We start from the raw sequence: 24963 nt of genomic DNA on the forward strand, positions 1-24963 counted from the left end.
TTAGGATGGACGTTTGATAGGCGTCAGCCTTGTCAGTGCTGGTAAGAGACCTTTTCTGGACTTTTCTGTAGCTCTCCTTCTGAGTTATAGACAGATATTTTTTGTATCTCATCTTTTTTATCCTTGCTTTTTATTCCTTGAGATTTGATAGTGATAATGCAATGGATAGAAGCATTGAGACAGGGATAGAGAATTAGTGAGCAAAGGGGGAGAATTGGCCAGACAGTGGGTCTAGCACATTCCGGCAGTGAGTTCATTGTCCGTGAGGAAGGGGTGAAAATCCAGGGGCCAGTTTGGCAAGACCATAAAGCTCAGAGAACCAAATGGAAGGGATTTGGCTTTCTCAAATTTACAGGACAGCAGACACACACCTTGGAAGGGGTGACAATGAATGAATCTGGCTTCTCAAGGATGACTCAAAGGATTAGTCGGGGGGAAACTTGATGAAGTCAGCTAAGGTCAGAAAAATCTCTCAAGGAGGAATAATTACTAAGTGGATACGTATCATTTATTGAGTACAAATAAAGTTCAGGTACTGCATCCGGTGTTTTCATGTCCAGAGCCCTGCGAATTAATGATTATTTTCGTTTGGTAGATGAGGAAGTTGTGGCTGCTGAGAGAGTCGACTAGCTTGCCCCAGGTCACATTGTGAATTTTGGACCCAGATTTTGAGTCTTTGCTTCTTTGGTCCAAAAGCTGTGGTTTTGAGGTGGACTGGGTTGGATACTTTTCTAAGTTAGATGAAGCTTGACCTTATAACTAAATTGTGGCTGTGTAATTTGCATAGTTTGCATGTGGGTGGATAGTCTTTGCCATCCTGTAAGGTAGCTTGATTTGCTCTTGTAGGTTAAATTCATTCTTTGTATTTTGACCAGTAAGTAATGAATTTGAAACAGGTAAATGAATGTAAGTCTTTTGATATAAACAAAGAAAGCATTATAGAATGCCTACATTTACGGTGACACATTTCTGAGCCTGCATTTGTAAGCATTGACATTCAGAGTGTTCTTTCCTCATTTTCCTCCTTTTAAATACCTGAATTTTAAGGACTTGATCACTTGCATTGTCTAAAGTTTTTCAGTAATTTTGCTTAATGTGCTTTAGAATATAGCTCATTTGACCGTTCACTTGTATGCGGAATGACCTCTCTCTCTCCCTTGCAGATATCAAACCTTCCAATATTCTTCTGGACAGGAGTGGGAATATTAAGCTCTGTGACTTTGGCATCAGTGGACAGCTGGTGGACTCCATTGCCAAGACAAGAGATGCCGGGTGTAGGCCATACATGGCAGTAAGTGTGAAGGCCAGATCTTCCTGCTTGGTGGTCTTTGCCCCGAGATCCCCTGCCCTTTGGTGCTCTCCTTCTCAGGGGTCTGACACTGGTCAGCAGTTTTACCATACTAGAATATTTTCCTCTTCCCTAAGGGCCAAATTCAGGTTCTAGCTTCTCCATGGAACTATGAAATTGTCCCAGTGAATTCCTGTTTCCTTGTCTTCCTCTATTCCACTAACCCCCAGGTGGTTCTCAGAAGGCCTCTCTGTTTCCAGCACCCCCTATGCTCTCTTGACTGTCGTAGATAACATTGTAGGGTCAGGGATACTATGGATCTTGTGTCCACATCATCCGTTAACACATGGAGAAAGTGTCCTGGGCCACTCAGTGATGCTTTTCTTCCAGTTGGAGAAAAATGGGGGACTGGAGTTCCCAGAGTTCCTAACAGAGCTCACAGTGTCTGGAAGAATCTGAGGCTGTGTTCTGAATATTGTTGGTCCCTTCTTTGGAGGTGGATGAAGCACGCTGACAAATTCAAGGCTAGAGGTCTTGGGCATTTGCCAACTTAGATCCTGTTTGTCCTCGGAGCCGGACTTACACTGGCCAGACTCACCACATGGTTCACACTCACCTTACCCCTGTATGTATGCATATACTGTTCCTACAGGCTGGATTTTCATCTGTATTTGATTGGAAATTTAGTGTCTGTGTTTAAAGCGCTTCCCCTAGGTGTTGGTGTCTTCTTTAATATGGCCGTGGTTCTTTGGGGACCAGCATGCTGCTCGAAAGTGGTGGCATGTGGGTGTGCAGAGTATTGACTCATTCCATTTAGCAGCTTTGGCCGCAGTCTTTACGGACTTGTGTGTGTGTGTGTGTGTGTGTGTGTGTGTGTGCAAAAAGAGATCTTCATTTGCAGTTTGGGCTTTGTAGATGTTGGCTGGGCAGGCAGATTATTGGGAACATTTGGAAGATCTTGCATTCATCATGATAATTAGAGATGAATGGAGCAATTTCAAAAGTAGGAAATAAAACATATCAATGACTGAGCATTTGCGAATTCATATAATTTACACATTTCGTAATGATGCCCTGAGAATTAACTAGAAACTGCCACCTTCATTTTTCGGGCTTGTCACAGCACTAAGGTTGACTGAGTACCTTTGCTGTGTAACACTGATGAAAAAAAAATTTTTTTAAAGATAGTTAAAAATTTCTTTAATGTTTATTTTTGAGAGAGAGAGAGAAGGGGAGGGAGGGAGAGAGAGAGAGAGAGAGAGAGAGAGAGAGAATGAGTGGGGGAGGGTCAGAGAGAGAGGGAGACACAGAATCCAAAGCAGGCTCCAGGCTCCGAGCTGTCAGCACAGAGTCTGATGCGGGGCTCGAACTCTGAATGGCAAGATCATGACCTAAGTTGAAGTCAGACGCTTAACTGGCTGAGCCACCCAGGAGCCCCTGTTTAATTTATGCAGGTTTTAAAAAGGTAATTGCAGCGCAGCTGAAGCTGAATGTTTGTACTCAGGTGACTTTTTTTTTTTTTTTTAATGTTTATTTATTTTTGAGAGAGAGACAGAGCATGAGCCAGGGAGGGGCAGAGAGACAGGGAGACACAGAATCCAAAGCAGGCTCCAGGCTCCGAGCCATCAGCACAGAGCCTGACACGGGGCCCAAACCCACAAGCTGTGAGATCATGACCTGAGCTGAAGTCGGAGGCTCAACCCACTGAGCCATCCAGGCGCCCCTGTACTTAGGTGACTTTTAAGAAAGAAGGAGACTTTGAGTCTTTGTGTGGAAATAGGGCTCACAGGCCCAGGAACTGCACTGCTTTTCATTTCCTGCTAAGCTTCTTCAGCTCTGGAGTCAGCAGGCAGATCATAAACTTCTCCGCCTTTAATCCTTCCTGGACTAAATGAAATGCTTCTGTCCACTTGAGTCTTGTGAGGCCTGTAGATGGGCAGGAGTGTGGTCCACATTAACTTTATTACAAGCCTTAAGGTGGCTTGACTCTTCCTTGATGCATCTTTACATCAGGTATCAGAAATGTATCTTGTCTTTTTTTGTTGTTTTTTAATGTTTATTTTTGAGAGACAGATAGAGATAGAGGGTGAACAGGGGAGGAACAGACAGCAAGAGGGAGACACAGAATCCGAAGCAGGCTCCAGGCTCCGAGATGTCAGCCCCACACGGGACTTGAACTCATGAACTGCAAGATCATGACCTGAGCCAAAGTCAGATGCTCAAACCGACAGAGCCACCCAGGCACCCCATAGCTTGTCTTTTTATTTAAGATTTATTATTTTATCTTTGATCTATAGGAATTGTGATTGCTTTTTAGATTTTTTTTTTTTTAAATAATTATTTATTTTGGGGAAGGAGCAGAGAGAGGGGGGTAGAGGATCCCAAGCAGGCTCTGTGCTGACAGGCTGATGGGAGCAAGCCCAAAGTGGGGCTCGAGCCCACAAACTGCAAGATTATGACCTGAGCTGAAGTCGGACGCTCAATCAAGCCCCATCTTTCTAGATTATTTAATATCATCAAAAGTGTATAAAATGTAGAGTTGAAGCACAAACGTTTCCATAAACCAATAGTTAACATTTTGCAGCCTCCCCGTCTCCTCATCTAGATGTGCATAAACATAGATACAGATACACATGTATGTATGTGCCCTGGAGCATTTGAAAGTATGTGGCTGATGAATCTCATTCTAAACACTTCTGCGCAAATCTCCCCCAAAAAGTGCACTTTTCTTCATAACCACAATGTCATCACCACACCCAAAACATAAACCTTAAATGATTAGCAAGTATTTCATATTATCATCTAATACGTACTTCATGCACACATTTCCCAGGAATGTCCCACATTCTGGATTTGTCTGATTATCGGTTCCTTGTGGTTAGTTTCAGGCATTTTCTTTGCATGCTTTGTATTTTTGTGTATGTGAAAAACTGGACATTTTGAGTATTATAACATGGTGATTCTGGAACCCAGATTCTTCCCCTCTCCTCATGGTTTGTTTTGTTCCTTACTATGAGACGTAGCTGTTTCTTTAGTGATTTTTTTTTTTTTTCTCTAAAGTCTTAACATCTGTGTAATGGGGCTGCCTGGGTGGCTCAGTCGGTTAAGCGTCTGACTTCGGCTTAGGTCATGATCTTGTGGTTTGTGAGTTCGAGCCCTGAGTCAGGCTCTGTGCTGACAGCTCAGAGCCTGGAGCCTGCTTCGGATTCTGTGTGTCCCTCTCTCTCTGCCCCTCCCCTGCTACACTGTCTGTCTGTCTGTCTCTCTCAAAAATAAATAAACATTAAAAAAATTAAAAAGAAAAAGCCCGTATAATAAATCCTGTGGTCTCTGATGTTTCTTTTCCTAGCTTGTGTTCAGCTAATGTTTTGACAGTTTCGTTTTTTGTTTTCCTTAGTTTTTTGTTTTACTTGTTTCCTTTTGGATACCAGTATCCAAAAAGAAAAGAAAAAACAATCCATAAAGAGAACAAAGGGAAGGAAACCCACATAACTCCTGGAGCCCTTGCAGATGGCTTTTGTGCCGGGGCCTCCCCTCCCATGCTCAGCCCCTCCATTCACATATCTGCTTTCCCTTTCACTTCCTACCTGCCCTTGGCCTGTAGAGCAGCCAGAGGTTACAGCTTTAGTCCTCTGGTCTTTCTGAGTGCGGGTCCCCCACCGGGCATGCACCTGGCTTTCTAAACTTCCCAGCATGCACAGGGCAGTGTGAATGGCTTCATTTTCCAAAGAAACGTCTACTTTTCCTGCCACATTTCTGGGGGTCTCATGTATGTCTCAGTCCTTATCTTCTGCACCGGCCATCCGCAGGTCATGTGTTTGCCTTACAGTGTTTTTGAGGCACATCCTCTGACGTTGTGCCGTGAGTGAGTCCCCAGCCGGGCAGGACAAAGGCAGGCCCCACGGCCCATTCTCCATCGCTCCCCGGACAGGTTGGAACAGACCAACTCACTTCTTCTTGATTAAGGTCTGCTCTGCTTCCTCTTCCCTCTGGACCCAGAGTCTAGGGTCTGATACCGGGGATCTGCCGTCTGTAAGACAGCTTTTGAGCTGGAGCGAGGACTGGGGCAAGGTCAAGTAGCAATGCTGCAGAGGTTTCTCATCATTTTCGAGTTGGATTTTCTTGATTCATTGTTTGCTTGGTTGCTATAACTTTTTAAAAATATGTTTATTCATTTATTTTTGAGAAAGAGAGAGCATAAGTTGGGGAGGGGCAGAGAGAGAGAGAGAGAGAGAGAGAGAGAGCGAGCGAGCATGAGCGGGGGTGGGGGGCAGAGAGAGAGGGAGACCCAGAGTCTGAAGCAGGCTCCAGGCTCTGAGCTGTCCGCATGGAGCCCGATGTGGGCCTCGGACTCACGAACTGTGAGATCATACCTGAGCTGAAGTTGGATGCTTACCTGACTGGGCCACCCGGGCACCCCTGGTTCCTATGAACTTTTGATTCTTTAACCCCAGAATTCTGACAAGGTTGGTTATGTTTTTGCTTTATTTTTTCATGTTTCTTTGGAAGGATGCACCTTGGAGTTGCCTGCTCTGCCGTTTTCGCTGTTGTCAGTCTATGTATCACTTTCAATGAAGGCCATGTTCTGAACACTCATCCTGTTCAGAAAACTGGGAGACTGTGTAGAGTGGCTTTTTAAAAAGTTTGCATCTGGATGACATGGGCAGTTTGTCAAAAAAGCGTTCTGGATGGGGCACCTGGGTGGCGCAGTCGGTTAAGCGTCCGACTTCAGCCGGGTCACGATCTCGCGGTCCGTGAGTTCAAGCCCCGCGTCAGGCTCTGGGCCGATGGCTCGGAGCCTGGAGCCTGTTTCGGATTCTGTGTCTCCCTCTCTCTCTGCCCCTCCCCCGTTCATGCTCTGTCTCTCTCTGTCCCAAAAATAAATAAAAAAACGTTGAAAAAAAAATTAAAAAAAAAAAAAAAAAAGCGTTCTGGGACCCAATGACTGGGAATCACTGTATGCTATTTTAAGGGTTTAGATACATCATGTATGTTAGCACACTAATTAAAAATGCTGAGAAAAATCTCAATGAAGAAACAGCTTTTCTAAACTTAGCATTCCCCTGATATTTGTCAGTGGAACCCACTTTATTTTGTGGCTTGCCTGTTAATAACCGGAAAGCAGTTTATTCAGGAGTGTTGTTAAGGATGTAACGGTCTCAGTTAGGCTTTTCAGTCGGGAAAAAAATAAATTTTCTTCGGGGTCGTTAGCTATTGCTTTGACGGCTTATCAATCCGTCACATTCCAGTTCTTCCTGGTTTAAAAATTGAAGACTTCAAACCACAGTGAGGCCCCGCCCCACACATCCACTAGGATGGCCAGAATCCCCAAGTCAGATACTAATAAGTGTTAATGAAGGTGTGGAGAACTTGGAGCCGTCATGCGCTGTTGGTGGGAGAGTAAGATGATACGGCCACTTTGGAAGAAGATCCTGGCAGGTCCTCAAACATTTCAGCGCAGAAGTTACAGTAAACTGGACTCCCAGGTATATCCCTGACAGCAATGAAAGCCCACGTCCATAAAACTTGCACATGAATGTTTGCAGCACATAACGACATGAATGTGTAATACCCAAAAGGCAGAAATAACCCACATGTGCCCCAGTGGGTGAATGGGCACACAAAATGTGGTCTGGGTGGACTAGTGGACTCGTGTCCCGTCTCAAACCAAAATGAAATACTGACACGTGCTACGATATGGATAAACCTTGAAGACATTACACCAAGTGGCAGAAGCCAGTTATAAAAGATTACATGCTGTATGGTTCCATTTATACGTAAGTGCAGAAAAAGGAAACCCGTAGGGACAGAAAGTAGATTAGTAGGTCTGGTGTGGGGGGTAGTTGTGGTACCGTGAGGTGGCGATGGCAAGAAGTGCGGGGCGGGGGGAAGGTTCTACAAGTGACCTCGGTCATGGTCGAGCAGCTCTGGGAATACATGAGCAACCCGTGAATCGAGTGCTTCAAATGGGTGGGTGGGATGGTGTATGGATTCCATCTCAGGAAAGCTGTTTCAAAACCAATGGAAGGCCGCCGTTGTTTGAGTCAGTACTGAGACTGCGGCTGGTGCACCCAGTCCTGGAGAATTGTGACTTCATAGAAATCAAGCTTAGGAAACAACTGTCCATGGGCTACCCTGCTGTCACCTTTGAACATGGGGATTTGTGGTTGAGCAACCAGTGCTCTTTCTGTAGCGGTTTGAAGGCTTATTTCTGAATGTTAGGTAACAACTCCTCCCCCCCCCCATCCTCCCCCTGCCCCTGCGTAATCTTGGGTGTTAAGTCCATGATGGTTTTCTTCTAAGAAGACCTTTTTACTCTAATTTTAAATTTTTTTTTTTTCAACATTTTTTATTTATTTTTGGGACAGAGAGAGACAGAGCATGAACGGGGGAGGGGCAGAGAGAGAGGGAGACACAGAATCGGAAACAGGCTCCAGGCTCCGAGCCATCGGCCCAGAGCCTGACGCGGGGCTCGAACTCACGGACCGCGAGATCGTGACCTGGCTGAAGTCGGACGCTTAACCGACTGCGCCACCCAGGCGCCCCTACTCTAATTTTAAATATAGTAAAGATTCCCCCCCCCCCCATTCAAGGTTACAGTGTAACCTTGACTTTAGGAGTAGAACCCAGTGATTCATCACTTACATATAACACCCAGTGCACATCCCAGCAAGTGCCCTCCTTAATGTCCATCACCCATTTAGCCCATTCTCCCCCCCCCAACACCCACCAGGAACCCTCAGTTTGTTCTCTGTATTTAAGAATCTCATGGTTTGCCTTCCTCTCTGTTTTTATCTTATGTTTCCTTCCCTTCCCCTATGTTCATCTGTTTCTCAAATTCCACATATAAGTGAAATCCTACAATATCTGTCTCTCTCTGACTTATTTTGCTTAGCATAACACCCTCCACTTCCATCCACATTATTGCAAATGGCAAGATTTCAATCTTTTTCATCACCGAGTAGTGTTCCATTGTGTGTGTGTGTGTGTGTGTGTGTGTGTGTGTGTGTGTGTGTATACAAACACATACCATATCTTCTTTATCCCTTCATCAGTTGATGGACATTCGGGCCCTTCGCATAATTTGCCTATTTTTGGTAGCACTGCTATAAACATTGGGGTGCATGTGCCCCTTCAAATCAGCACTTTTTTTTTTTTTTTTTTTTTTTTTAAATTTTTTTTTCAACGTTTTTTATTTATTTTTGGGACAGAGAGAGACAGAGCATGAACGGGGGAGGGGCAGAGAGAGAGGGAGACACAGAATCAGAAACAGGCTCCAGGCTCCGAGCCATCAGCCCAGAGCCTGACGCGGGGCTCGAACTCACGGACCGCGAGATCGTGACCTGGCTGAAGTCGGACGCTTAACCGACTGCGCCACCCAGGCGCCCCTCAAATCAGCACTTTTGTATCCTTTGGATAAATTCCTAGTACTGCATTTGCTGGGTCGTAGGGTAGTTCTATTTTTAATTTTTTTGAGAACCTTCCATACTGTTTTCCAGAGTGGCTGCACTAGTTTGCATTCCCACCAACAGTGCAAGAGGGTTCCCTGTTCTCCGCATCCTCGCCAACATCTGTTGTTTCCTGAGTTGTTCATTTTAGCCATTGTGACAGGTGTGAGGTGGTATCTCATAGCTGTTTTGATTTGTATTTCCCTGATGATGAGTGATATTGAGCATCTTTTCATGTGTCTGTTACCCATCTGGATGTTTTCTTTGGAAAAGTGTCTATTCATGTCTTCTGCCCATTTCTTCAGTTCAAATTATGTTTTTAGGTGTTAAGTTTGGCAAGTTCTTTATAAATTTTGGATACTAACCCTTTATCCGATATATCACTTGCAAATATCTTCTCCCATTCTGTCAGTTGCCTAATATTTTTTGCCTAGCGAAACATTTTGGAATATTCAGGAAAAGATTCCAGATCTGATTTTTTTCCTCCCTTGATGTATGTGTGTATATGTGTGTGTGTGTGTGTATGTATATGTATGTACGTACATACATATATATATGTATATACGCACATATATATATATGGTGGATGTATATGTGTGTGTGGACACACACACACACACACACTCCCAAAGGAGGCGTATATGTCACTTTTTCTGTTTGTACACATAACTTTGAGACACACAGCTTATCCCCAGTGGCTTGATATTTCACTTCCTGGTGACTTTGAAATCCCATTGTATTATGCCTGTTTTTTTAAATGTTCAGTGAAATAACTCCACGTTTGAAGAACTCTACTATTGATAGTGTTGTAAATGTGTTTCTTATTGGAAGATTATGTCCTTGTTTGATATGTTAAAAATAAAGTACAGACTAGGAAAGTGGAGAATTAATTACCCATCGTTCACTCATAAGGGGAAAAAATTGTTCTGTGAGTATATATCCCGCTACATTTTTATGTAAATGAAATCCTATGGCACTTCTGCTTTTCATCTGCTCCGTAGGCATTTGCAGTGTTTCCAGGTCGATGCACCTTCATGTATAATGAATTTAGCCACTAGACATTAACTGACTTTCTATTTTTGCCTGCTTGTGATTTTTTAGTTTTTTGTTATTCCCTTTTTCTAATTTTTAAAAAATGTTTATTTTTGAGAGAGACAGAGATAGAGCATGAATGGGGGAGGGGCAGAGAGAGGGAGACACAGAATCTGAAACAGGCTTCAGGCTCTGTGCTTTCTTCAGGGTTTGAACTCTCAGCCTTGCGAGATCATGACCTGAGCCGAAGTCGGACGCTGAACTGAGCCACTCAGGCGCCCCTGGTTCTTTGTTATTCTAAATACTGCTGCAGAAATTTTTAAGCTGTGTCTTCGCACAACTCTTTCGTATCTTTCCTTGGCTATATATAAAAGGGTCACACTTCTCAAGATCTTTGGGGAAACAATATACGATTAAAATGGTGTGTTTTTTCAGTAGGTGTCATTCTGCATTAGAGTGTTACAGTTTTATCTTTGTTGAGTTGGTAGGCCAGAATGGGATTTGTTAAAAAACTTCAAGGGTTTTTTCTTACATATTTCAAAATTATTGAGAAAGTTATATACTTTTGTATTTTTTCTTATATTTGGCCACTTTTCTGTATTATCCTTTGCCAGGTTTTCTATTAGGATGCCAGTCTTTTGTACTGACGTATAATATAATGAGGACTTCTGTCTTTTCTTGTTAGGTTTCGTATGTTTTCCCAGAAATTGTCATTTGTCTTTAAATTCTACAAATTTCTGATTGAATTACAGAAATAGAAAATTTCAATGTGGTTAGCTTATCAGGGTTACTGTTACGGTTTCTGGCTGTTAGCATATCTTGAAAGGTTTTCCTGGTGCCGAGATCAGAAATGGTTGTAGACTCACATTTGAGTACCTAAGTTTGGGCTTTTGTTTTTTTACTTTTCAGGTAAAAAAAAAAAAAAAAAATTTTTTTTAACTTTTTTTTTTTTTTCAAGTAATCTCTACACCCAAATGGGGCTCGAAATCACATCCCCAAGAGTCACATGCCCCTCCCAGTAAGCCAGGTGCCCCTAACATTTCAGGTTTTTAATCCTGATGTAATCAGGATTAGTGAATTATCAGGGCAAAGAGTGTGACTTTTCTCCCCACAAATGATTAGTCATGAATTTTTAAAACTTTTTATTTATTTTTCTCAATTCAAGATAATTAGCATTCAGTGGTGTTGGTCTCATTGTACAATGTAATGTACAGTATGATGACTCAGCAGTTCTATGCATTACTCACCGCTCATCGTGACAAGTGCATTGTTAATCAAACCCCCTCACCCATAAAATAAAAATTATATTTTTAATTATCTGATTACTCAAATTCCATTGTTCAGAATCAGTACTCTCGTACTAAATCCTTGGATTTGGGACTGTTTCTGGACTGTGTTGTATCCTCTTTCTGTATGTTTCATTTGAATAGTGTATCATTATTAAAAATAGCAGGAATTGTATTGGCATTTCATTAGAGTCTTAAATTCCTTTGGTTACTGCATTTTTATATTATTTAGTCCTCCCAGCGAAGAATACTTTGTTTCTCTCTATTTGCTCAAGTTATCTTACTGTCTGTTAATTTTTCCTTCTTAACTGGCTACACACATTTCTTAATAAATTCTTTAAAATATTGTTGTCCATTCTGGGAACGCGTGGGTGGCTCAGTCGGTTAAGCATCTGACTTAGGCTCAGGTCATGATCTCACGGTGCATGAGTTCAAGCCCCTCCTTGGGCTCTCTGCTGTCAGCACAGAGCCTGCTTCGGATGTTCTGTCTCTTTCTGTCTCTATTTCAAAAATAAATAAACTTAAAAAAATTTTTATTGTTGTCCATTCTCATTACTTGTCTATACCCACTGTCTGTCCTTTTTCTCCTTTTATTCTTTCTGTCCCCATTCTTATGGGTTCTTTTACCCCCATCACTGAATGACATCACTGCTGTCATTAGAGCAATCACCATCTTTTTGTTGCTGAAGCCCATGGTCAGTTTGGAGCCATGACCTTCCTTAATTTTCCTGGGATGTTTAAAATACTATGTTCTTGAAGACTTTTGTCTCTTGGTTTCCATGACATTTATGTGCTCTTGGCTACCTTCCTGACTGGCCCCTCTCTCCTGGGTCTCTAGGGCCTTCTCATCTTCCTGATCTCTTTTATTTTGGTATGCCCCAGGGCTGAGTATTCAGTCTCTTTTTTTCCCTTAACTACCCAGATTCTTCTAGTGAGTCCATCATCCAGTCTTAGGGAGTAATACTTTCTTTCTGTCTCTGTTCCGTGATGTACAGCTTCTGTCACTTAGTAGATGCTCGGGGATGATGAGTGCCCATACATTTCTTACTGTCCACACCTCACTTGTAAACTCCAAAATTATATGTCTGGTTTCCTACTTTCTCTTACTTCTTAGATCCCACAGAAGTTGCACATATAATACGTTTATTCCCAAGCTCTTGACCTCATCATATCACTCCTCTGCTCCCTACAAAATCTGGGAGCTGCCTCCCCTTCCCCAGTTTCTCTATATTTCAGTAAATACTTACCCCTCTTTCCAGTTGCTCAAGGAACAGACTTTAGAGTTTCATTTCCTTCCTCTTCATACTCTACATCCTGTCCATAAGCAAATGCTGTCTGCTTTACTTTCAAGGCATAGAACCCGCTCTCTTTTGAAAACAACTAGTGTTCCTTTAAAGAAAAAAGGGGGGTGGTGTCCCTGGGTGGCTCAGTCTGTTAAGCGTCCGACTTCGGCTCAGGTCATGATCTCACGGTTCCGTGAGTTCGAGCCCCGTGTCGGGCTCTGTGCTGACAACTCAGAGCCTGGAGCCTGCTTCCGATTCTGTGTCTCCCTCTCTTTCTGCCCCTGTCCCGCTCACAATCTGTCTCTATCTCTTAAAAGTAAATAATAAAACATTAAAAAAAAATGTTTAAACCACCAGTGTTTCTTGGTCCGGCCACTGGCATGTCTCGTCTGCCTGATTGCTCTAGTCTCTAGAATGGTCTTCTGCTTAACCTTGCTCTAGTAGTCTGTGCTTCATGTAACAGCTGGTTACCCTCTCTGAGCATTGTTTTTTTTTTTTTTTTCCCAACGTTTTTTATTTATTTTTGGGACAGAGAGAGACAGAGCATGAACGGGGGAGGGGCAGAGAGAGAGGGAGACACAGAATCGGAAACAGGCTCCAGGCTCCGAGCCATCGGCCCAGAGCCTGACGCGGGGCTCGAACTCACGGACCGCGAGATCGTGACCTGGCTGAAGTCGGACGCTTAACCGACTGCGCCACCCAGGCGCCCCTGAGCATTGTTAAATTATGCCACCTCTCTGCTTAAAACTCATCCCCAAATCCTCATAATGGGCCTAGAAGGCTCTATATGATCTGGCCCTCAACTGTCTTTCAGAATTGTCCACACATTACCTTCTGCCTTGCTTGCCACACTCTGGCCACCACACCGACCTCTGTGTTCCACGTGCATCTGGAGGATGTTCCTACCTGGGGGTCTTTTCCTTTCTCCCTTGAACTCTCTCCTCTGTGAATATTTTTAACGTTGGCAGTCTTTCACTTTAGTTAGGTCTTGGAGCAGATGCCATGTGCTTGGCTAGTCCTTCCTGGACCACCACATCTGACCTGTTCCTCTCATCTCCTTGACCCCGCTTTGCTTCATAACCCTCATCACCACCTGATTCTTTGTTTTTGTATGTGTCTTTTGTTTTGTATGTGTTTTGTATTTTGTATGTGTATATGTGTCTCCTGACTAGATTGTGAGCCCTTTGAGACCCCATCTTTGCTTTTTTTTTTTTAATTTATTTATTTAAAAAAAAATTTTTTTTAACATTTATTTATTTTTGAGACAGAGAGAGACAGAGCATGAACGGGGGAGGGCCAGAGAGAGAGGGAGACACAGAATCCGAAACAGGCTCCAGGCTCCGAGCTGTCAGTACAGAGCCCGACGCGGGGCTCGAACTCACGGACCGCGAGATCATGACCTGAGCCGAAGTCGGACGCCCAACCGACTGAGCCACCCAGGCGACCCTAGAATTTATTTTTAAGCAACCTGGAGCCAACATAGGGCTCGAACTCACAACCCTGAGATCAAAAATAGCGTGTTCTACTGACTGAACCAGCCAGGCGCCCCAAGACCCCAGTCTTTATTTAGTTGGCTCCCTGCTATATTCTTGGGTGTTAAGACAGTTTTTTGTTGCTATTTTAAATGTCACATAATGTGTTTTCCTAGCATTGCTGATATACAGGGAAGCTATTTAGATGACTGTTAATTTTATAACCAGCTAAAGTACTAATCTGCCTCATTTTTTTTTTTCAACTTTTTTTTTTTTTTATTTTTTTTATTTTTGGGACAGAGAGAGACAGAGCATGAACGGGGGAGGGGCAGAGAGAGAGGGAGACACAGAATCCGAAACAGGCTCCAGGCTCTGAGCCATCAGCCCAGAGCCCGACGCGGGGCTCGAACTCACGGACCGCGAGATCGCGACCTGGCTGAAGTCGGACGCTTAACCGACTGCGCCACCCAGGCGCCCCTAATCTGCCTCATTTTTGAATTTGAATTGATCTCAGATGGTACTCAAGGTACCATTCTGCAAATAATTTTTGCCTTGGCTCTCCTTCTATTGATTGATATATATACATTTGTATGTATTTACTTTTCTCATACTTCTAGATCAGTACTGAATGACAATATTGATTGTACGATTCTCATGTTTTTTCTCCCTTGAAACCAAATCCTTTTTTTCTGATTAAAGTCTGTGCATTTCTGTGTGTGTATGTGTGTGTGTGTGTGTGTGTGTGTGTGTGTGTGTGTGAGAGAGAGAGAGAGAGAGAGAGAGAGAGAGAGAGAGAGAAGATGAGCATGAATTAGGAACAGCTATTAAAAATTTTATTAAATGCCTTTTTGGTATCAATCATGCCATGAGGAAATGTTTCTCCCTGTGTAGCTACTGGTATGACAAATCATAGTAACATGTTTTCTGCGGTTGAACCATTCCGGCCTTCCAGAAGTGATCCCTACATGGCTCATAGTTTATATGTTTAATGTATTTTTACATGTAGTATGGTAATATAATTTGTGCATAAAAGTGTTTAAATGAGATTGGTTCATACTTTATATTATGAAGGTTTTCTATAGGCTATGCTAGCTTTAAAAATCGAATTGGGAAATTTTCCATCTTTAGTTTATTCATACAGTAAAAAGTTACTGATCATCTTGTGAATGAAACATATCTTTGATCTCCTTGAGCTCAAAAAAGCTTCCCCAGACTTCAGAACATTTGTGGTGGTATAATTTTCCATTCTTTGAGACTGGAATCCTTCTGAGCCAGAAGTCTTTGGGGAAAGGTAGATGATTCTTCAAAATCTGTGAGGTTTTACTATTTCCTTAGCATCCGATGCATGTGGGCGTGTGTGAACGTGTACATGTATTCACATACGTATTTTTGTTTTCTTAGTTGGTTTTATTTATTTATTTATTTAGAGGGTACAAGCTAGGAAGAGGGGCAGAAGGAGAGACAGAGAGACTCTTAAGGAGGCTCTATGCTGAGTGCAGAGCCCAATGCGGGGCTCGATCTCACGACTGTGAGATCATGACCTGAGCCACCATCAAGAGTTGGACACTTAACTGACTGAGCCATACAGGTGCCCCCTTAGATTTTTAAATATTAGTTTTAAGAACTGCTTATTGGAATGTTTTTTAGTAGCCAGGTGTGTGGTAGTTTAAAAAGATGTCCACAATTTCCTTAATACACCTCCCTTTATAAGGTGGAGACTAAGTACTGCCTGATGTACGGGCCGAACTTAGTGAGTCACTCCTAGTGAGAGCATATGGAAGAAAGGACAGGGTGTCCTTTCTGAGAGCAGGCCGTATAAAAACACTCCTTCTTTCTTTCTTGGATTGCTCACTTTGGGGGAAGCCAGCTGCCATGTCGTGAAGACGCTTGGGTAGCTTTATGAAGAGACTCGTGTGGTGAGGAACTAAGCCTTCCTGCCAGGAACCTGGTGAATGAGCTTAGTGCCAAATCTTCCAGGACCCAGAAAAGCCTTAAGTCTTAGTTGACATCTTGACCTCAGTCATGAGATAACCCGAGTCAGAACCACCCATCAAAGCTATTCCCTGAATCCTGACTCACAGAAACTGTGAGATAATATTTGTTGTTTTAAGCTATTCAGTTTTGGGATAATTTGTTATACATCATAGCTAACCAGTACAAAGGGTTTCATTGATTTCTTTTTAATTTCCTGACTTATTTCTTATCAAAGCTTTTTGGCCCATATATTTCTGCCTTTTGAGACATATTAAGATTCTTTTTAGCATGATAAATGATCAATCAAATGTGAAATATTGGACAAGACCTGTATTATTAATTACATATGCGTAACACTTCTTTTTTGCCTCTTTAATACAAACAAGTTGAGAAGGATTAGTTCAAAATGTGTAACATTCAATTGTCAGTTTCTTCTTATTTCTCGGTTTTTATTTTATATGTTTCCATACAAAGTAACTTGTGTATTTATTGTTATATATGTTTTTGGATATAAAATTATTTTATCTTTTTTTTTTTTTTTTTTTGCTATTTTTGTTAATGTGACATATCCTCTAAGTTGATGTTTTCCTTTATACTTTTAGCAAGCTTTTTGTTTTTCAAACCTTTGTTTCGATTTTAGATTCAGGATGCTGAGTCTTTAACTTCTTGAATCTTAAATATCCACTCCTCTCAATGAATAACTTTTAGATGTTAAAAATAGTACACTTGGAAGTAAAGAAAGAACATGTCAAAATGTATTTAACTCATTGGTAAGAGCACTGGGCGGGTAGGATGCTGAAACTAGCATAAAAGCATTTGTGTCATTTAGTATTTACAGTCACTGAGGAAAGAACGAGATGGCCCATCCAAATAAAATACTGCTAATTATCTCCAGGTCAATGAAGAAGTAACGTTGGGGGTTACGGGACAGAAATCATTTGCATCCCTCACGGACAAAAATACACACGTAATCCTGTAACTGAAGCGGCCCTAATGAATAATAAATATCAAGCAAACTGAAAAGGGCAGTTAAAAAATCCTTGGGTTGGCCCCAGTGTGAGTGAAAGGAAATGGAATCCTTTTTTGACATATTTACAGGAGTTGGGGAAGTTTTCACGACGCACACATGCTAGAAACATAGAGCAGTTTCAGAATGACCTGCCCCCCAAGACCACAAATGGTACCCATTTTAAGTGCACACTTTGAATTTTGACAAATGACTGCTCATCAGTCAGGAGAGGAAGATGTCTGTTACCGAAAAAAGATCCTCGGTCCTGTTTTCTGTCCATGCAATTGGATTTTCTCATCCCGGAGATTCATCCAAATGCAATCTCACGCCATGTTCTTGTCTGGCCGCTGCCTTTCTCTAGCGCGATGTGCTGAAGAGGTAGCCGTCCTATGGGGTATGTTAGCTCATTCTTGTTATTGCTGAGAAGTTTCCATTGTGTTGATGGACCACGATCTGTTGTCCACTCACTGGTGCGTATGTTGGCCTTAGCAAGTGCTTCAGTTCAGTACCTGCAGTGCCTCCATTTATTGAGGGCGTTTTGCTGCCAGCCATGTTTTGTGGTTTTCAGTGTAGGAACCCTTGAGCGCCTTTAACGTTTATTCCTAACTGATTCATGGTCCTTGATGCTACTCTTGTAAATGGAATTTTAAAACCTATCTTCCAGCATGTTTCTGTTGTCATAGATAAATACAGATTTGCGTATTTTGACATCACGCCCTGTATCCCTGCTCGTGTTGCTGTTAACTTTAGTAGGGATGGTCTGTGTAAACAGTTATAGAAGTTCAAGTGTCTCTGAGTAAAGGCAGTGGTGTGGCGTTTGGTTTTTTTTCTTCCCTCCTTAGCTTTCTAGACTGGCTAGGACCTCCAGTATAATGCTGAACAGAAGTCCTATCTTGTTCCAGTGTTAATTAGGAAAAGAGTGTTCCAGATTTCATGGGTAAAAAGTATGATATTTGCTCTTGGTGGTTTTTGGATGCTCTTTATGACATGACGTTTCCTTCTTTTCTCATAGTGTGCTGAGAGTTGAATTGTGAATCTTCTCAGGTGTCAGTCCTACATTTATTGAGAAGATGGTATAATATTCCTCCATTTTTCTGTAAATACGGGGCATCACATTGCTTTTCAGGTTTTAAGCCAGTATTTGTATTCCTGAGATAAACACCATTTGGTCATGATTATTATGTGGTTCACATGTTGCTAGATTAGATTTGTCCCTATTTTTGTTAATAGTTTTTGAGTTTGTGTTTATGAGGATTACGAATTGTATCATAATGTCTTTATTATGTTTTACAAGTGAATAAATTGACCTCATAAAATGTTTTTGAAAGAAATTCATGTAAGACTGGTCTTATCTCTCCCTTGCATGGTCGAAAGAGTTCACCAGAACATCTGGGCTCGACTTTACTTCACGGGAAAGTTTTTCATAACAAATTCATTGAAAAAATAGCTTTACGGCTATTCAGATTTCTATTATTTTTGGTAGGTTTCATTTTCAAAAACTGTGTCCATTTTGTCTGTTTCTGGAAGAACGGCAATGTCCCCCCTTTCGTTCTGATTTCAGTAATTTGGTTATGTCTCCTTTTCTCTCATTGTAGCCAGAAGTTTATCCATTTTGTTGATCTTTCCGAAGAGTCGGTGTGCATTCTGTTGTCATTTTTGTTGTTTTTGTCTATTTCACATACTTTCCACTCTTCCTTTGATTATTTTTTTTTCTGAGTGGTTTGGCCTTGGTTTGTTCCATTTCAAACTCCTTAAAGCTGTGAGGTTAGGTTTTGATTGCTGGCTGTGTCTTGTCTTCTAGTATTTGTATTTATTCAGTACTATGAATTTCCCCCCTGAATACTACTTTCGCTGCATTTCCTGAAGCTTCATGAGTTCTCTTTCGTTTTCACTCAGTTCAGGGTATTATTTTACTTTATCTTGAGGCCTCCTCTGTGATCTGCGGGTTGTTTAGAAGTATGTTGTTTCACCTCCAAATATTTGGGGATTGCCCAGGTATCTTTCTGTTACTGGTTTCTAATTGAGTGACTTCGCGATCTGAGGACACGCTTTTCATGATTTCTTTTCTAAAAAATAAGGTGTGTTTTATGGCCCAGAACATAGTTTATGTCAGTAAATGCTCCATGTGAGCCTGAGAAAAGTGTGTACCCTGGCTCTTTTGGGCACAGTATGTGCCTCTCTTGGTTGACGGTCCGGGATTTTTATGTAATGTGTATCTTCTCAGGTAAATACACATGTCTGCAACTAAAAACTAAGTAGCCTCCAGTGAGTATTTATACAGCCTCAGTACTCCTGTTCAAAGCAAAAATATGTAAAATAGATCTGCAAACTAGTTGTTGCTGACGGGCAGAGATTGTAACAGTCAACTATCAGACTTCTGGGCGTTTCTTTCAATAGTACTCACTCTAAGTCTTACCTAGGGACTATCAGCTCTGTGCTACTGGTTCTCTTCTCCATCCCTGACAAGTATGGAACTAATGGTCCCTTATTTCAAGGACATGTAAAGAATACTCCCTTCATGGGAATTACTAAAGATGATTTCCGCTGTTTGCATGATAGGATAATATATTTTGCCAGTGCCTTCATTTGGTTAAAAATGACTAATAGGTATCTTTAAAGCTCTGCATAGTGTTAAATTTAGCTTTATGATGAAGAGTGGGTAGAATAATTATAACGAATTTATTGAGTTTATATTTGCTCTTGTATTTCAGATATATTGTGGAGTGGCTTCATTCCCTGAAACAGAGAAGATCTAGTCTTTTTTTTTTTTTTTCTTCTTCTGTTTACCACTACTTGCTTACTAATCTGACCCCATAATTATTATTTTTTTTCACTTCTCCAGTTTTCTTCCTTTTTTCTTTGTTCTTAGCTTCCTGTTTGCACATGCTTTGTAGTTGTTAGGGGGGGGGGGGAAATGAGAAGAGTCACTTTGTTTTCCCTTTATGGAGGTGGCCATTAGGTTGGGTTTTGTGGATTGTTCTTGCTTGTTTTCACTACAATGATGGCTTCCTGTTGCTCCAAGTCTGACCCCACATGTGGATTCTTCTAGAAGTATGCTGGCATTTCAGCCACCTACCCAGCGGTTGCTTCCACCCTGAACCTTGAGGGTTTGCATGATTAATGACTGTGACTTCTCTTTGTGTTCCAGCCTGAAAGAATAGACCCAAGTGCATCTCGACAAGGATACGATGTCCGCTCTGATGTCTGGAGTTTGGGGATCACATTGGTACGTTCGTCATGGTAGATTTAGCATCGAAAGAAAATGTTATCACTCTTCCACCCCTCATAAGACCTGCCTTTCTCCCTCTCCCTCCCTCTCTCTCTCTCTCTCTCTCTCTCTCTCCCTCCCTCCCTCCTTCCCTCCCTCCTAGTCTTTGACTTTACTTACCTGTTTTTTTCCTCCATGCTCATAATCACAGGGACTGTATCTTCTAGTTGTTGAAAAAAAGTATGTGTTTGACTTTAAAAATCAAACCAGAGTTGACAGTTTCCCTCAAGGTTTAGGAAGTGCCTTGGGCTCTTTGGTGTCGCGCTGGGTCCCTTGGCCACATATACGAGGTGTCGGCAACCGCACTAGGAACAGGAACGGGGGAGGGTGGCGCCCCCACGGTCAGCGCAGCGGTGAAGGCACCTGTCTCCTGCCACCTCCAGCGGGAATAGCATGTACTCTGTACAGCATGTGTATTAGGTGTATGTGTTTACACGGACGAACAGAGTTTCTACTTGGAATCTTCTACTCACCGAACAGAAAAGTCACACGTGAATGAGCTACACGTAATTCAGTTCTTGGGGAACCAGAACAACCGAGGTAACAAACCTAATGAAAGTTCTACCTTCAAACAACACCGAGAGAGAATAGTAAGAAAGCTACTTAACTTGCAGCTAAGCACAATTAAGCAAATTCTTCTTTCTCACCTGTACCTGTACTGAAATTTTCCTTCTATCTTAAAAGTTGTCTGTATTTGCTCATCACTTATCTTTGTTACCAAATGTTGTTTTGAAATCTTAGATTTGTTTTCTTGTGTTTGCTGCTTTATCACGGCTTGGTGGTGTTTTTCTGACCTTGGACAGCTTCTTCTACATGGGCTGTGAATTTCCCATCACTAGATGGAGCTGTGTCCTGTTTGGTAGGCAGCCCCAAACTTTCCCGTTCATTTCCTCCCCTTTGTAATGAGGTCCCACGGCCCTCAGCTGAAGAAGCCCTGAGACGCTGTCCTCAGTGCTGCCTCTCAGGTGCCTTCTTCTCTCATGAGCTTGGGGTCACACCCTCACATAACAATCACCTACCAGCATACCTAAAACGGTGCTCATTTAGGCCATGCTGCAGACTTAGACCTATTTTTTCGGAAAAAGCACAATTTCTGGGTTTTCATTATCCTCAGAACAGAGCAAGAGAAAGGGGAGAATTGACCTTTGACCAATTGGGACATAACGTCCGTAAGATCCTTCGGATCTGGTTTGGCATGGTTTAGAGATGCTGTCCTGAGCACCCCGCCATTGGGGTTTTGATCCAGACTTGATTTCTTCTGTTGTGGTAATATCTGGCTGTGGTCAAAACTGTAGTAACCACAGGATGGCTGGAGAACAGAATCGCACATTGCTTCCTTTGAGCTCAGGTTGGGCTTTTGTTGATTGAACCTCTTCCCTTAAAAATGAATATGACCACTGTTCTGGACGTGGCCTTCCATTCAGATAACTATCGACTGTGCAGACTTTGTACCAAGAAAGTTCTAAAACCAACCTTCCGGGATCCTTCACACAAAGGAATCAGAATTGAGGGCTATCCCAGCTCTTATGTGGTGGGGACATGGTCCGGGCTTAAGTTTGGGGTTTCCTTTAGTCCCAGTCCTTGAACTCAGTTGATACGGAATTCTCTGTATTACCTTGATTTCTAAACACCCCTTCCACTTAGCCTTACTAATTGGGAAAATTATATATCTTGTATATCTTGCTTTTCCCTCTGTGTTCTCTTTAGTACGAGTTAGCCACAGGCCGATTTCCTTACCCAAAGTGGAATAGTGTATTCGATCAACTAACACAAGTCGTGAAAGGAGACCCTCCACAGCTGAGTAACTCGGAGGAAAGGGAGTTCTCCCCCAGTTTCATCAACTTTGTCAACTTGTGGTGAGTACGTGATGTCCAAATGCACAACAAACACGTGGTGAGAACAGCCAGTGTTCCTGGCTCCCCGCAGCACTGGGCCTCCATGCCCTAGAGGGGGTGGCCTTCTTCCTGTCGCTCTGCCTCTGTGCCGGAACTCTGGGCCACTTTGGTCACACGGAAGCTTCCAGCGGGCCCGGAGAGCATCGCTCTTGTGTTCTGCTAGTTGGATACTGATTTATAGTACCCGGTACAAGAAATCCAGCCTCTGCGAGACTGATCATCTTATTCAGATGCGGCTCTAACAGTGCAGTTGTGCTAGAATTGCGGGGAAGCTTTTACGAAGTCAAGAACCTACCAGGTCAGACTGGCATTTCAGGGCTGGCCCTCTGCTCTGACACAGCCTGTGACATAGTCACAGCCTGTGACATTGGGAGAGACCACCCAAAGCTTGGTGGGTCGGCTGAATCCAGGCTCTCTGAAAGCCGCTTCCGGGGAAGGTGTGAACCTGACACCTGGTGTTGTTTGTCCACCTTTTAACAGGTGTGTGTGCATGTGCACACCTGCGTGTGCATAGAATGTAAAAATAAGAACGTGCAGATACAGCAGGAACACAGTCGTGCTTTGTACTGTTTCAGTCTGTATTTTAATGTTTTATTTATTTTTGAGAGGGAGAGAGACAGAGAGAGACAGAATGTGAGGGGCTAGGGGCAGAGAGAGAGGGAGACACAGAATTTGAAGCGGGCTCCAGGCTCTGAGGTGTCAGCACAGAACCCAACACGGGGCTCGAACTCACGAACTGTGAGATCATGACCTGAGCTGAAGTCGGGTGCTTAACTGTCTGAGCCACCCAGGCGCCCCTGTTTCAGTCTGTGTTTTAAATGACACCTGTTTTGTTATCATTTGAATATTTTTGATAATTATTCTGTTTATCCAACATGATTTAAAATTAATGTGTTTCTGGGCAAAAAGCATTCTTGAAAATGCTTTCCTTTTTCTGCGCATTTTTTTCTTGCCAAGAACTCTATCTCCCTCCTCTTTCTAGGCCCTGTAAGACTTACATTTCATGGTCCAGCATTGCCCTCTTTTTGAATAATTAGAAAATATTTGTTAGACTCTAGTTTTTAAGTCCCTTTCATCTTTTATAATGAAATTCTCCTTTTGCAATGGTTTCCCAGGGGGTGACGGATACCTCAGGGTTTTCTAGGTGGAAGAGGACCATTAGCATGACTCAAATTGGCTGCTTTTTCCTTTTTTATTTTTTTTAAGCTTATATATTTATTTTGAGAGAGAGAGAGAGAGAGAGAGTGAGTTTGTGCAAGCAGGGGAGAGGGGAGAGACAGAGAAAGAGAGAGAATCCCAAGCAGGCTCTGCACGGTTAGCACAGAGCCCAACATGGGGCTCGATCCCACGAACCTGTGAGATCATGACCTGAGCTGAAATCAAGAGTCAGATGCTTAACCAGATGAACCACCCGGGTGCCCCTGCTTCTTCCATTTTTACCAGTTTGCAAACACCTATACAGTTTATATAATTGCATGTGATAATTTTGTATATTCCATTTTAATGAAGTAATTTGGTTAAAGTAATCTGTGTGAGTCAAAGAGCATAATTTCTAAAATAATTAAGAGTTGTTTAATCCCTTGATCTCTTTGTTTTATTTTTTAAATTTTAATTTTTTTTAATGTTTATCTTTGAGACAGAGAGAGACAGAGCATGAACAGGGGAGGGGCAGAGAGAGAGGGAGACACAGAATCTGAAACAGGCTCCAGGCTCTGAGCTGTCAGCACAGAGCCTGATGCGGGGCTCGAACCCACGGACTGCGAGATCATGACCTGAGCCGAAGTTGGACGCTTAACCAACTGAGCCACCCAGGCGCCCCCTTTATTTTTAAAATTTTTTAATGTTTATGCATTTTTGAAAGAGAGAAAGAGAGAGAGAGAGAGGGGGGGGAGGGGCAGAGAGAGGGAGACAGAATTCGAAGCAGGCTCCAGGCTCCGAGCTGTCAGCACAGAGCCTGACGTGGGGCTCAAACTCACAAACTGTGAGATCATGATTTGAGCCGAAGTCGGACACTCAACCGACAGAGCCACCCAGGAGCCCCTGGTCTGGTCTTTTTTCAAGTGTTTATTTATTTATTTTGAGAGAGAGGAAGTGTGTGTGCGTGCAGGGGAAGGGCAGAGAGAGAGAGAGAGGGAGAGAGAGAGAATCCCAAGCAGGCTCCACCCTGTCAGCTCAGAGTTTGATGTGGGGCTTGATCCTACGACCCTGGGATCATGACCTGAGCTGAAATCAAGAGTCAGACGCTCAACTGATAGAGCCACCCAGGCGCCTAGTCCCTTGATCTCTTGACTGGTTTTGTTGCATCTATGTGTAGTACTTGTATATTTTTTTAAATTTCTGTGTCTCTCGTTGCCAGTTCTCCCCTGTAGATAATGGTTATAGACATCAGTGTCCCATTGTTTTCCCTGAGTAGGTCCATGGTTCCATCTCATTCCAGATCATCAGGGGCCATAGTTGAAGTACACCTGTTTTTATGACCTGCTCCTATCAGCTCTCTGCATTTGTGCATCCTTCCTTCCACTGTTCCTGGGCATTTTCTGTCCTCGCTAACCTGGATCATTCAGGTTTCTGATTGGTTTCCTCGTAATCCGGTGCCGTTTTGTGCCAAACCATTCTCCTTTTTGTCAGAGTTGTATTTTTATTGATGTACGTCTGATCATGTTACTTTTTGTTTAAAACTGCCTAGGGCATGCATTTTTAACAGCGTGCTATCACCCCTAAGGAGGCAGAAATTTATTCTGGAGAGGAAAACCTCTTGGATAGCGTAATGGTCTGCACCCCTCCAAAGGGCTGCTACAGAATGTCTGCAGATTGGCGGAATTGAAATTTCACAGGAAGGTAGGGCAGTAATGAATAAAAGATTAGAGAGTACTGGTCTAGAGGCTTACCCTGGCCCTTAAAATAAAGACTAAATTAACATGGCTTTCAAAACACATTATTATTTAAAAAAAAACTTTTTGTTGTTGTTGTTTATTTATTTTGAGGGAAGGAGAGAGAGAGAGAGAAAG

The 24963-nt window shown here is 42.6% G+C and overlaps 1 protein-coding gene across 3 annotated transcripts in view; it reads left to right on the forward strand.

Moving 5' to 3' along the window:
- The window catches only part of MAP2K4 (mitogen-activated protein kinase kinase 4), a 138063-nt gene that overhangs the window by 102850 nt on the left and 10250 nt on the right, over nt 1–24963 (forward strand). For all 3 annotated transcript variants that reach the window (XM_058704823.1, XM_058704824.1, XM_058704825.1), the window contains 3 exons: nt 1164–1291; nt 19941–20018; nt 21768–21916. In XM_058704823.1, the coding sequence (XP_058560806.1) occupies nt 1164–1291; nt 19941–20018; nt 21768–21916 (355 nt within the window). The remainder of the gene's footprint in view (nt 1–1163; nt 1292–19940; nt 20019–21767; nt 21917–24963) is intronic.

Source organism: Neofelis nebulosa, chromosome 16, assembly GCF_028018385.1.
Source record: "Neofelis nebulosa isolate mNeoNeb1 chromosome 16, mNeoNeb1.pri, whole genome shotgun sequence".
Lineage (NCBI taxonomy): Eukaryota > Metazoa > Chordata > Mammalia > Carnivora > Felidae > Neofelis > Neofelis nebulosa.